We start from the raw sequence: 12,612 nt of genomic DNA, 5'->3' as shown, positions 1-12,612 counted from the left end.
TACGCGCCTGGGGTTTTCTCCCCATGCTAAACTTGTCTCAGACTCTCTCTTGACTCTCATTCCCACCTGAACATTTAATTTCGGTTATTGCAAAACCAGCCAAAGGTCAAGGACGGAGACGGCCAACGCACAGCCATTTTGAAAGCTGTCGACAGCGCGAGGGCAGAACCCGGCCCAGGACCTGGCCGGAGATCGCTCCCTGCTTCACTGCGCTCTGCAGTGCCTGACAGCGGAGAGGTGACAACGCGCAGAGCGTGGGAAAAGGCACCTACGATTCAGCCACAGCAGGGCAAGGACCGTCAAAACCGGAGCAAAGCTCCCTGCAGCGGGACGGGAGCCGGAGGCGAGGCTCCGCCCAGGAATTTGCCGAGACCCCTTCTAAGCCCGCGCGGCCTGCAGCCTGCGCTGCCCCTGTGGCGGGAGGCGCCGGCCTGCGCGTGCTCGATGGCAGCGCCCGGCCTGCTTGGCTTAAAGCAAACGCCCGCTTGTGTCACCGCTGCTTCCCGGATCTCGCGCAGCGAGAAAGAGCAAAGCTTCGCCCCTTCAGCTCCCGCCGTGCCCCACCCACCCCAGTGCAGACCCCTGCTGCACCCCCTGCTCTGCGCTCGGTCCCTGCTGAGAGGGAAGCTCTTCCCAACCTCGGCTCTCGCTCTCTCCCCACGCGCCTCTCCCGAGGCTCCGTGCTCAGCACACGCCGTCCCACCGCGGGGACGCCAGGGACTCTCTACATCTCCAGCTGCGCAGCACGCTGTGGGATCTCTCAGGACTCACCCGCGCTGAGCTCGATGAGCTCTGCGTCCTCTGTGGCTCCCTGCTCCTCCGCAGGGAGGAGGGGGCACGGCTCTTCCTCTTGCTTCACAACGCCCGCAAAGCTCAGCTCCACAACGCCGTAGTCTGGTAGGGAGGAAACGTCCCTGGTTATCACAGCACGGCCCGGCCCTGCCTTTGCCCGGGGGGTTTGCTGCCAGCCACACCGCTTTCACAACAGCCCCTCTGCAGCATCTCCCGTTCCTCCTCCCGGCAGCCTTACTCTGCCCCGCAGAGAAGCTGTTTCCCGTTTAACCCCCCATTGCAGGAGCGCGTCCTCCCCGCCTGCGCGTCCCAGCGTGCCCTTTCACAGCCACGCTCACCGGGTTGGGGTTCGGGTTCAGCCGGCGTTGCCGTCCCCTCTGGGCTTTCCTGTCCCGTCGGGCACTGCGCTCCTTCTCCGCTGTCCTGGCTGCTCGCGTCAAGCTTAAACAGCAGAGACTCTGCTAATGAGAAAGACCAAACTCGTTACGTTTTCTTCCACCGCTGCTACTCCCCCTGAACCCGCTCCTCCTGGGCTCTGCGAGCTTCCCCAGGCAGCGAGCCGGCACCATCGCCTTGTGACCTCCTGTGGCGACAGCGCCACGCAAACACCGCGCCCGAGAACACAGCTGGGATTCAGCCCTCGCCTGCACCTGGTTCTGCCGGGATCTCCGTCGAGGCCGCCCGGTCCCCACCGCGGGGCTCGGCTCCTCCGTGGAGCCGGGACAGGAGGTCAGGCTCGGAGATCACGTAATCTGTCGACAAACAGAGTTATTAAGGTTTCCTGCTGCATCCTCGGGGAGGAACACACTCAGATGCGCCCCCCAAACTGGCTCCATCGGCCAGAACGCACCACTTGGCAGCACGGCGAGCCCTTTTCGGGGGAAAAATCCCCAAAATGGAGCTGCTCTGGAAGCGCCGCTGACTGAAACAGCGATACTTACCCAGGGAGAAGATGGATTCGTTCTTCCCTCTCAGTATGTTTTTAAACAGCACCTTCTGCCACTCCTCCAGATTCTCCCACTCTTGCGCAGAAAAGCAAGCAGCGTCGCTTTCGAACACCGCCCCCGGGGCCTGAAATCACAGAAGTGACACGCTCAGCACCGGGAGTGGAACCTGGAGCCAAGGAAACATCTTTAGGAGACGAAATATCCTTAGGAAACGCCCTCATGCCTGTTTATTAGCTGCCGTGAAAAAGCCCTGCCTCGGGCACCCCTGTGACACAAAGAGAAACAACCCAGAGCTCCGTTTAAAGAACTTTGCTGATTCTCAGAGAACGAACTGCAAATTCCACAGTGCAGTCTGTGGGCCTCGGCGCGGGGAGGAACCTACCTCTCGTGGTAAAAACGCCAAACCCTGCCCTTGCGCAGCGAGATGCAGCTGAATCTAAAGATCGACCTGAGCGGTCGCTCCCCGCTCGATGCCTGAGGCAGGCGAGGAACCGATTACAAGCTACGCCGCTCCTGGGGTTCTGTGATTGTTTCAGGCCCCGCAGAAGATGGCTGCTGGGTGGGAGGCACCGCCTCCCCGCCGCGTCCCCCTCCCAGAGCCCTTAACAAGCCATTTGTTACCTTGGGGACCTCGCTCCCCGGGGGCAGGCGCAGCACCCAGAAGTTCCTGTTCTTCAGCAGGTTCTCCATGTTCTCCAGGCGCCGCTGCAGCTGCCCGTACTCCCGGACGAGGGTGCCCAGCGCGGCCAGCTTGCTCTCCAGCTGGTTCCCGAATTCCACCACCGTTTTCTCGCAGTCGAAGTACTTCTTCTCGGCGGTCACCGTCCGGCGCTCCAGGTTGAGCAGCCGCTCGGCGTGGGCGTCCACGCTGCGTTCCACCGCCTGCACGGCCGCCATCACGGTCCAGAGCGAGATGCTGGCGCCGCCCGGCTGCGGGGCCGGGCCGGGCCCTGGCAAGCAGAGGCTGGCTGGGTGCGGGGGCTCCATTCCCGCTGCTCCTGACGGGGAGGGGCAGAGCGCAGGGCCGAGCTCACCGCTGGGCCTCCTCCGGGGCTGCTCGCTGCTGGGGGACGGGAGGGAGCCGGGTCAGGAGAGCCCCGTCCCGGCATCACCGAACCTCGACCTCCCCGTCCCACCCCGGCACCCCCGGGCCAGGCCCGGCCTCCCCCTTCCCGCCCCGGACCCCCGGGCCCACTGATCCCGGCCTCCCCTCCCGCCCCGGGCCCATCGGGCCCGGCACTTCCCCGCACACGAGGCCCCGGGCCCGGCCCGCCTCACCGCTGCCCTTCCCGCCGCTCCGGAGCCGCCTCGCCGCGACCGGTCCCGCCTTCCGGCGTGGTGGGCTCAGCTGGCCGCCAGGGGGCGCCCCTCCCGCAGCGCGCCCCCTGCCGGCCGGCGGTCCGCAGCGCCGCGCCGCGGGACTGATCGACAGCTGTCAATCACCGAGAAGCGCTCGATTTGAAAAGCGCTGTCCCCCCCCCCCCCGCCACGGCGGCGTTTTCCCGGCAGCGCGGTGAGCACCGGGAAGAGCCCGCCCCGGTGTCCCCCCCCGCCCCCCCCACGCTCCCGGGGCCACGCTGGCGCGAGGCACCGCCCGGCCGGCAGGGGGCGCTGTGCGGCGCGGCGGGCCAGGGGGCGGCGCTCCTCCCGGCGGCCGGAGGGCGGGCCGGGGGCGGCGGCGCGGGCTGGCCTGGCCCCGTCCCGTCCCGGTCCCGGCCCCGCCCCCGACCCCAGCGCCGCGGCGGGGCCATGGCGGAGCTGCGCGCCCGCCTGCAGGAGCTGGAGCGGCGGCTGGAGCGGGCGGAGGCGGCGCTGCGGGACGGGGCCCCCTGCGCGCTGCGGCTGCCGGCGGTGCGGCGCGGGGCGGCGGCGGCGGCGGGGGGGCGGGGGAACGGGCTGGTAGGGGGCCGGGGGGGCACTTAGGGGGCGGGAAGTGGGCCTGGGGGGGTCACTTCCGGGGCTGTTGTGGGGCTGAGGGGTGTCTGGGGGCCGCTAACGAGCTGTGGGGCCACTTAGGGGGCTGTTGGGGGGCGGTGGGGGCTGGAGGTGGGCCTAGAGGGTCACTTGTGGGGCCACTGTGGGGCTGAGGGGTGTCTGGGGGCCGCTAACGAGCTGTGGGGCCACTTAGGGGGCTGTTGGGGGGCGGTGGGCCTAGAGGGTCACTTGTGGGGCCACTGTGGGGCTGAGGGGTGTCTGGGGGCTGCTAATGAGCTGTGGGGCCACTTAGGGGGCTGGTAGTGGGCCTAGAGGGTCACTTGTGGGGCCACTGTGGGGCTGAGGGTGCCTAGGGGCTGGCAATGAGCCGTGCGGGCACTGGGGGTGGGTTGAGGGCTTGAGTGGGGCCACTTAGGGGGCTGTTGGGAGGCTGAGGGGGCTGAGAGTGAGTGTGGGGGGCGCTTAGGGGGCGCTGGGGTCGCGTTGAGGGGCTGGGAGCTGTTTGGGGGGGCAGCTGCCCCCTCCTACAGCGCGGCCGCTGTGCCCCCAGGTGCCGGTGACTTTCGAGGACGTGGCGGTGCGCTTCAGCCGGCAGGAGTGGGCGAGCCTGGACGAGGGGCAGAAGGAGCTGCACAGGACCGTGATGGAGGACAACTACGAGACGCTGGTGTCCCTGTGTAGGCTGCGTTTGCGCTCGTTTGCCTGCTGCCCGGGGAGCTCTCTCGCGTTGCTTTCCCGCCTCTTTGCGTTTCGCTGGGATATCTCCAGCCCTCAAATGATCCGCGCAATTCCCCGTCGCTCCTGGCAGTGGCCGGAGGCCGGCAGGTACACGCGGGAGGGCGTGGCGAGTGCTCGGTGTCTTCTTCTCATGGAAAACGGGTACGCTGAGCTCCCTGGGCCCTCACCACAGAAACTCCCTCTTCCGCCTCTGTCTGCATCCCTGTCTGGGTTGCGGGCGGCCTGGCGGACGTGCCGTCCGTTTGTCCCGGCGTGGGGAGCAAGGCCGGTTGCGCTCCCTCGGTGCAGGGGAGAGGATCTCACGGGGCAGCGTTTGGGGTTTTCAAACGCCTGGCCCGCGCAGCTGGAAACGCGCTTTCCACAGAGTCCGTTTGGACTCGGTGATCTTAAAGGCCTTTTCCGTCCTAACGGATTCTGTGACCCCGCTCCTCCTGCTCGTAGTTAGTTCTTTCCAGCGCCCGCGTGATGGAGCAGGGGCCGGGGCTTCCCACCCAGGGCCGTCCCCTTTCGCTGTGGCACTGCGAGCGCAGCCCGAGGAGCAAAAGCGCTGACGAAGAAGGCGAGGGGCGAGCGTAACCCCGGAGCAGGGCAGGGAGCTCCTGCCTCCCCGCGGCAGCGCCTCGTGTCGTGGTGAGGCGAGCCCGCCGCTCGTCCTCACCCAGCGCTGCGCGCCCGGGCGGGCTGAGGAGCAGCAGCTCGGATCCGCGGTGGTTCGGGGCGGATGCAGGTCGGGAGCCGGGTCGGGAGCTGCGGGGGGGCGTGCGGAGCTGCGGGGAGCTGTGCCCTCGCTAAGATTCAGTCGAGCCGTACAATTCTCTTCCTGCGCCTCGGGGCGTTTTCCCAGCTGTCAGGTGAATTTCTGGGAGAACGGGGCTTTCTGCAGCAAGGATTCCCCCCACGTGGAGCAGGGCTGGATTTTCTCGCCGGGCAGGGAGCTGTCAGACACGCCGGAGGGCATTTTTCAGATTCCCCCCGGCAGTGCTGCCCGCTGGTGCCAGCCCGAGTCCGTCGCTCCCCGCGTGCCGGCCCAGCGCTGCCGCGCTCGGCGCTGACGTTTTTCTGGGCTGGGACTGACCCTGCGTGGCCGGGCCGCGCGCGCGCCCGCGGAGGCGCTGCCGCCTCTGCGTCTCTGATGTCTGTCCCGCTCCCGACCAGACTGTGCGCTATCCAAGCCCGAACTCTTCTCTCGGATGGAAGGAGGAGAGGAGCTGTGCACGCCGGCGGAGTCGGACCTGGAGGGAGCAGACGTATCCTCGGAGCCAGCCAGAGGTGCGTGACGCTGGGTTTCTTCCGTGCCGGAACGCTGGCTCCCGGCCGCTCACCGGGACGGTTGCGGTCCCTGGGTCAGTCGCGGGGACGGAGGTGTCTCCCGTGCCGGCTGTGGACGGCCTGTGCTGGGGGAGGACGCGGGGGACACAGCGACAGCCTGGAAACGCTGCCCTGGCCCAGCGGCTGCTGCGCGCTGCGGGGATCCCGATGCGCCGTGGGCCCGGGCTCGCTCCTCTGGGCTCCCAGCTGCCTGCCGGTGAGGACGAGTGCCCTTCTCCTCCCCAGAGCCGGACCGGCCCAGCTGCACAAGCGATGATGGCCTGCTGGAGACGAAGGCAGAGGAGTCTGGCGAGGGGAGCTGCAGGGACCCGGAGGAAAGCAGGAGCGTGGCGGTGACGGCGAGCTGCAGTGCGCGTGAGTGGCTGGCAAACCCGGCTGGTGCGAGGGAGCCCGGTTCTGCCTCACCCTCATCATCGTCACTCCTCTTGCCTTTGCAGCGCACGTCCCGCACGAAGCCCCCGCTGTCCCGGCAGCTCTCAGCCAGCCAGCCCCGTCCCCTTCCTGCCTTCTCTCCATGTGCTGCCGTGAAGCGGTGAATCCAAACCGGTCTCCGTCGCCTCCCCCCGCGGCAGGTACTGGGACGGAGCCCTTCCTCCCGCCTTGGCGGGGCCGGCAGCCGCGAGGAGCGCCGGCCTGCTCGGAGCTCAGAGAGCCACAGGGGGCTTGCGCAGGGCTCTCGCTGGGCCTGGGGCTTTCAGGACGGGCTTTTACGGGTTCAGACGGGCCGAGGAAGAGTCGTGGCAGTAAATCCTGCTGCCAGCCCTGAAACCGTAAAGGACGAGGCGCGGTGCGGTGTGAACCGGCCCGCCCGGCCGGTTTGCTGCGAAGGACGAGCCCCGCTGTTTCTGTGGGAGTCCCCCCATCCTGCCTAGGTGACGTTTGCCGTCCCAAACCGCCCTCGGGCTGGCTGCGGGGGCGAGCTGTAGCCGTGCCCGGCCCTTTTCCGCTCTGAGCGTGAAGAACGCCGAGCTGGAGGAGGAGAGCGGGGCTGAGATTGCACCGGCTGCTGGCTGGGGAGGGGGAGGTGGGAGGAGGGAGGAAAACCCCTTGGCGTTTACGCTTTGTCCTCAAAAGTGATGTTTGCGTTCTGAAAAATTCCCAGCAGAGGCTGAGGTGGGGATCCCAACGGAGGTGCCGCCGGAGGAGGTGGCTGCGGAGAAGCCGGCGGTGCCTGAAGCGCCCTCGAAGAGTCTGGAAGAGGAGGACGCGAACGGTTCGGGCAGCGCTGGCCAGGCTCTGGCGGCAGACGTTCCCGAAGAGCCGGCTGAGGAGGCGATGCTGGCCGTCTGCAGCGCGAGGGCACAGGCAGATCCCGGCCGCGCGGGAGCCCTCCAGGCAGATCCCGGCCGCGCGGCCGCCTCCCCGGCGGCGCCCGTGGAGGGCTCCTGCGCGGGCCGGACCGCGGCCTGCCAGCGAAACTCCACGCGCGATAAATTCTACTCCTGCCCCATCTGCAGGAAAAACTTTCTGCTGAAGATCAACCTCGTCATCCACCAGCGGAGCCACAGCAACTGGGTGCCCTACATCTGCGTTCACTGCGACCGCAGCTTCATGTCCAAAAAGAAAATCCGGCGTCACCTGCGGGCCCGGGCGGCCAAGGGCTTCTGCCAGACCCTGGAGGCGGAGGAGTGCTCCGGGCGGGCCCCGTGCCCTCCCTCCCAGCCCCGGGCCCCCGGCAGGGACCGCGACACGGGCTGGGAGAAGCCCAGCCCCACCAGGTGCCCGCTGTCGCCTGGGAAGATGATGTACACGTGCAACGAGTGCATGGAGAACTTCTCCAGCCAGAGCTTTCTGATCCTGCACCAGCGCCGCCACGCCCACCGCCACCCCATCCTCTGTCCCTGCTGCGACAGGACCTTCACCTGGGTCTCCGACTTCGTCCGCCACCACGGGGCGCGCACGGGCGAGCGGCCCTACCAGTGCGGCGTCTGCCAGAAGACTTTCAAACGCGGCTACCACCTCAACGTGCACCAGCGGGTCCACGTGCGGCAGCAGAGGCCCTACCCCTGCGGCGCCCGGCTGCCCGTGCCGCCGGCGCCCGTCTGAGCGCCGACGTGGGGACGGGACGCGGGGAAGGCGTCGGGCTGTTCGTGGACCCACGGCCCAGGAGGCCGGCGGGCGGCGCGCGCGGGGCGCCCCGTGCTCCCGAGCCCCGGTGACCGCGGGGGGGGACGTGGGGCGGGGCGCCGCAGCGGACTCGTCGGGGTTTTTTTTTTTTCCTGGAGAACGCCAATAGATGCTGTTGAAACCGGGGTGCTTCCCGTGGCTGAGCGCGGCGTGGGGCCGCCCCCGGGGCACCGGGCGGAGCGGCGGCTGGGAGTAACGGGCGGGATCCGGTGCGGGGGGGGGGGGGGGGGGGAGGCGGGCGCCGGGGCGGTGCTGCGGGCGCGCCGCCAGGGGGCGCCGTGGTGCGGCGGCGGCGGCGGCGGCAGCGCGCGGCCATGGCCCGCTGGGGCCCCGCTCAGGTACCGGCCGCGGGGCGGGGGGAGAGCGGCCGCGGCTCCCCGCGGCACCGGGCCGGGGGGGAGCGGCCGTGAGGGGCGGGGAGTGGGGGGGGGGCGGCCCTGATCGCCCCTCTGCTCCCCGCCGCAGGAGCCCGAGTGGGGGCCCGAGGCCTGGCAGCCGCTCCCACCGCAGCCCCCCGGCCCCGAGGGGGAGAAGCCGCCGGCCGCGGCCGAGATCTCGCTGTGGACGGTGGTGGCGGCGGTGCAGGCGGTGGAGAGGAAGGTGGAGTCGCAGGCCTTGAGGCTGCTGAGCCTGGAGGGGCGAGCCGAGACGGCCGAGAAGAAGGTGTCGGGGCTGGAGAAGGCGGTGCTGGATTTCGGCAACCGGCTGGAGCGCAAGTGGGCCGCCCTGGCCGCCCTGCTGCGGGAGAACACGCGGCGGCTGGAGCACGTCGAGCGACAGCTCCAGCACCGCAGCCGCTGGGACCCCGGAGCCGGACCGGGCCCCGCCGGGGACGAGCACAAGGTAACGAACGGGAACGAGCCCAGGGTAACGAACGGGGACCAGCCCCGGCTAACGGGGATGTGCCCGAGGCGACAGGACGAGCCACAGCTCATGGGGACGAGCCCCGGCTCATGGGGACACGTCCCATCTAACGGGGATGCGGCCATAGCACAGGGGCGAGCCCCGGCTGACAGGGATGTACCCAAGGTGACAACCGGGGACGAGTCCCAGCCAAGGGGGACGTACCCATAGAAACAGGGATGAGCCCAAAGTGATGGGCGGGGACGTGCCCGTCTCATGGGGATGTGCCCAAGGTAACGGCGCCGAGCCCCAGGCGATGGAGACGTGCCCCAGGCGGCCGTGTGGCCAGTGAGACGTGGCCTGGGCTCTCACGGGGAGCTGTGCGGGGCAGAGCAGCCTCACTGGTGGGACCGTGCCTTCCCACCCGTCCTGCTCCCGCGTGAGGGAGTCGCCGCGTACCGGGCTGCCTCAGGCCGCCGGCGCGGATCAAGGGAACGAGAGGGGCTTGCGAAGCCGTCCCGGTTGTGCCTGGAGGGAAAAGGCTGGGCCCCGCTGGGCCATCCTGAAATTGCCCTCTGAGTTCAGGCCGTGACGCGGCTCTGGACCCGCGCTGCCTTGCTCCGCAGCCCGCTTTCCTGGGAGAGCGGTGGGGCCTGGGGCGGCTGAAGAGGTGGGGAAGCGCCAAGGCGGTGCCTCCTGCGGTTTCAGGTGCCAGCGGCGTGCGAGGAGGACGCGGCCAGTTTGCCGGAGCAGGAGTGGGGGAGCTCAGACAGCCAGCAGGAGCTCTGCAGGATGACCATGAAGGGGAGTTACGAGGCCGTGGTCTCTCTCGGTGAGGATCGGGCTCTGCTCACGCGTCAGACACGTCCTCGTCCCCTGGGCTCAGTCCAGTTCACGACTCTTTGTAGGCCGCTGCGTTGTCGGGGCGTTTGGGGAGAACGGGTCGTGCGAGGTGACGCCTTTGCACATTTGAGGTTTGGTGGCAACTGTGCTTCGTGCTCGCCCCGTGCACCCAAAGAACTCCTCGTCCTGCCAACGCAGGGGCGGCACTCGGACGCGGCCGGATTTGTCCCTCTGTCAGCCCGGCGTGCCCCGGAGCAGGAGCACCGCAGGAGGAGCGGGCGTCCGCCGGAGTCGCGGGGCTCAGCACGGTGGCTGGGGGAGCAGTGAGGCCTCCCCGCGCGGTTGGGACAGTACGTGGTGGGGATTTCGGGTGACGTGCCCGTGCTGTGCCCTGCAGCCTGTGTTCCCGCACCGGTTTTTTGGCCAGGACATAGTCGCCCTGCAGGGATTTGCTGCAGCCAGTCCTAAGTTTTAGCACTTAGTATTTCCGGTTGAAATTTGAAAGGACGATGAGTGCCGGACAGCCGCTTCTTCCTGGGGTGGCTGAAATCATTTCCCCGACACCAGCCCGCTCGCTCCCCTGGTGCTGGGGACCCCTCCGGGCGCCCCGCAGCTCCCGCTGGGAGAGAGCAGCCCGTTACCCAGGGGAACCGCTGCTGGTCCCCAGCGCCAGCAGTTCCTACCGCTGCTTCCTCCTCCCAGGGCCTGGGGACGCCAGCTCCAAATCTGCCCTGCTGCCGCCGGCCGAGGACAAGGAGGATTTGGGTGCCAGGAGCCACGCGCCGCCGGGGGAGGGAGCGGTGTCGGAGCAGCTCGGGGGCGGTGAGTCTCTTCTCCCGCTTTGCTCTCGGTAAAACCGTCCTGCTCCCGTTCGAAGGGCGCGTTCGCGGGTTTGTGCCGCGGGGGAAGCTCGGCTCCCGCTCCTGCGCTGCTATGGGCACGGGAGGGCTTTCCTGGCGGGAACGATGCTGTCTCTCAGCAGGTGAGACCGTCGTGATCAAGACGGAGGAGCAGCAGCTCCAGCAGGAAGGCTCTGCAGTCCCGGCGGTGCCGCAGGCGCCCTCGCTGAGGCTGGAGGAGGAGGTTCCGCCGAGCCAGGCGCAGCCGGTGCCCTGGGAGAGCCACGCTGGCCTGGGCGAGCAGAAGGCAGCAGGAGAGGCCCTAGGGGGGTTCTGCGGCCACGGGGCCCCCCAGCCCGAATTTAAGCCCGTGGTGGTGCCGGTGGAAGCGCACCCTGCCCCGGGCTTGCCCTTCCCAGCGGAGTACGTGCTGGGCGCGGGGACCGACCAGCCGTTCGCCCTGCCGCAGGGAATGGCGCTGGGAGAAGACACCGCCGCGGAGGCGGCCTCGTCGCAGCCCGGCTCGGAGGAGCGTCGGCCCTGCGCCGCGGGGGAAGAGCCCCCCGCGCTGCCGCTGGGCTGGAAGAGCGTCCGGCTCAAGCGCAACCTCCTGGTGCGGCAGCAGAGCCAGGCGAGGAAGAGCAACGGCTCCTTCATCTGCACGGCCTGCGGGAAGAGCCTGGCCCACCACGCTGCGCTGCTGCGGCACCAGCGCCTGCACACGGGCGAGCGGCCCTTCCAGTGCCCTGCCTGCGGCAAGAGCTTCAACGAGAAGTCCAACCTCAACAAGCACTACCGCATCCACACCGGGGAGCGGCCCTACCGCTGCGCCGCCTGCGGCAAGGGCTTCATCCAGAAGCACCACCTCCAGAAGCACCAGCGCATCCACGGCGCGCAGCTGCGGGGCGGGTGGGCAGGCCGGCCGGCGCGGGCCGGCGCCGCCGGGGAGCGGCTCTACCGCTGCATCGAGTGCACGGAGAGCTTCCCCCAGAAAGCGTCGCTGGAGGAGCACCAGCGCCGGCACACGCAGCAGCGGCCCTTCCAGTGCAACGGCTGCAGCAAGAGCTTCCGGCACCGGCAGTCTCTGAACCACCACCAGAAGGTCCACGCCGCCGCCCCCTCTCCTGCCGCCGCCTTGCCGACCCGCGACCAGGAGCCCAGCCCCTGCAACGCTCCGACCCAGGATAATCCGTAGCACGAGGGCGGGAGGCGGGAAGGGGCAGCGTTTCTCCAGGCTGCTCCGCAGAGGTGCGGCAGCCTGCGACAACAGGACGCGCTGGGCAGCTGGTGTCGCACCGCCGTGGGGCTCGTCGCGACACCGTGGGGCTCGTTGCCCCGCCGCGGGGCTCGTCACACCGCCGTGGGGCTCGTCACACCGCCATGGGGCTCATCGTGACGCCATGGGGCTCGTCGCACTGCCGTGGGCCTCTCCGTGACGCCGTGAGGCTCTACCCTGCTGTGAGGCTCTGCGCCGCCTGGGTCTCCGGGAGGAGGAGGAGGAGGAGGAGGAGGAGGAGGAGGAGGAGGAGGAGGAGGGAGGCCGATGCGTGGCGCGGGCAGGAACACGCGCAGGAGGTGACGAGCCTGGCCCAGGAGGCAGCGGAGGCGGTTCGGTGGCCGGGGCCGAGCCGGGGCGCGCCACTGCCCCACGGAAGGCGGATGGGGCTGCGGAGCAGCTGCGTCGGGCTGGCGGAGCGGGGAGCGGAGCGGTGGAACTCAGGGTTATTTCACCACCAGCGCGGAGAGGGCGTGGGGCGTCGGGCGCCCGAGGAGGGGCCGGCGTGGCTGGCGGCAGCCGGGCGGTCGGATGAGCCCGGAGGAGACCGGGATAAAGGCCTGGGCTGACGTGGTCTCCTGTTGCGCTGCGGGGTGCTGGCGCGGGGTGGGGGGAGCTGCGGGTGCGCAGCCCCACGCGTTACCGTCTGCGCCTCTCCCGTGGGCGCGGTCAGGCGTGCGGCCCCCCGTCACCCGCTGCCCCCCGTCCCCGCGGCGGCGCCCGGCCCTCGCCCCCGCCCGGCTGGGCGGCGCTGGGTGCCCCGGGGCTGAGCCCTCGCAGTTACTGCAAACCAGGAGCCCGGGCGGGACGGGGTCCCGGCCTGCGGAGCCGCGAGGTAGCAGCCGCCCCGCTTGCAGCCCCGCTCTGCGGGATCTGGGCGCTCGGGGCCGCTCCGTCGCCCACCCTTCCCCGGTCCCCGCGGCCGCTCACCCTCCCGGCGGCG

General features: G+C 69.7%; 2 protein-coding genes across 4 annotated transcripts; both read left to right on the top strand.

The window, feature by feature from the left end:
* The first annotated feature begins 3,417 nt into the window (after positions 1-3,417).
* Positions 3,418-7,832, top strand: LOC147596010 (uncharacterized). 2 transcript variants are annotated; one of them, XM_086771743.1, is made up of 6 exons: positions 3,418-3,590; positions 4,225-4,351; positions 5,568-5,681; positions 5,967-6,095; positions 6,179-6,313; positions 6,847-7,832. In XM_086771743.1, exons 1-6 carry the CDS (start codon positions 3,489-3,491, stop codon positions 7,785-7,787), a joined length of 1,548 nt encoding a protein of 515 aa, XP_086627869.1. In that variant the 5' UTR covers positions 3,418-3,488; the 3' UTR covers positions 7,788-7,832. The 2 variants fall into 2 exon arrangements, with proteins under 2 accessions (XP_086627869.1, XP_086627868.1); XM_086771742.1 differs by having other exon boundaries at positions 6,844-7,832.
* A 341-nt stretch (positions 7,833-8,173) lies between these two features.
* On the top strand, positions 8,174-11,716 carry LOC147596009 (zinc finger protein 212-like). 2 transcript variants are annotated; one of them, XM_086771741.1, is made up of 5 exons: positions 8,174-8,206; positions 8,334-8,711; positions 9,420-9,543; positions 10,257-10,376; positions 10,537-11,716. In XM_086771741.1, the coding sequence occupies exons 1-5, from the start codon at positions 8,183-8,185 to the stop codon at positions 11,586-11,588; spliced, it is 1,698 nt and encodes a 565-aa protein (XP_086627867.1). In that variant the 5' UTR covers positions 8,174-8,182; the 3' UTR covers positions 11,589-11,716. The 2 variants fall into 2 exon arrangements, with proteins under 2 accessions (XP_086627867.1, XP_086627866.1); XM_086771740.1 differs by having other exon boundaries at positions 10,534-11,716.
* Positions 11,717-12,612: the final 896 nt, after the last annotated feature.

Source organism: Chlamydotis macqueenii, unplaced genomic scaffold, assembly GCF_036417535.1.
Source record: "Chlamydotis macqueenii isolate bChlMac1 unplaced genomic scaffold, bChlMac1.mat HAP1_SCAFFOLD_54, whole genome shotgun sequence".
Taxonomy (NCBI): Eukaryota; Metazoa; Chordata; class Aves; order Otidiformes; family Otididae; genus Chlamydotis; species Chlamydotis macqueenii.
This window is presented reverse-complemented; position numbering and strand designations above follow the sequence as displayed.

Bases quoted from the DNA above. Each gene is read 5' to 3' on its own strand.
- LOC147596010 (XM_086771742.1), top strand. From the start codon at position 3,489: ATGGCGGAGCTGCGCGCCCGCCTGCAGGAGCTGGAGCGGCGGCTGGAG. The intron at 5,682-5,966 runs GTGCGTGACGCT...TCTCCTCCCCAG, and splicing joins ATCCTCGGAGCCAGCCAGAG to AGCCGGACCGGCCCAGCTGC. The intron at 6,096-6,178 runs GTGAGTGGCTGG...TTGCCTTTGCAG, and splicing joins GACGGCGAGCTGCAGTGCGC to CGCACGTCCCGCACGAAGCC.
- LOC147596009 (XM_086771740.1), top strand. From the start codon at position 8,183: ATGGCCCGCTGGGGCCCCGCTCAG. The intron at 8,207-8,333 runs GTACCGGCCGCG...TCCCCGCCGCAG, and splicing joins CCCGCTGGGGCCCCGCTCAG to GAGCCCGAGTGGGGGCCCGA. The intron at 8,712-9,419 runs GTAACGAACGGG...CTGCGGTTTCAG, and splicing joins CCGCCGGGGACGAGCACAAG to GTGCCAGCGGCGTGCGAGGA.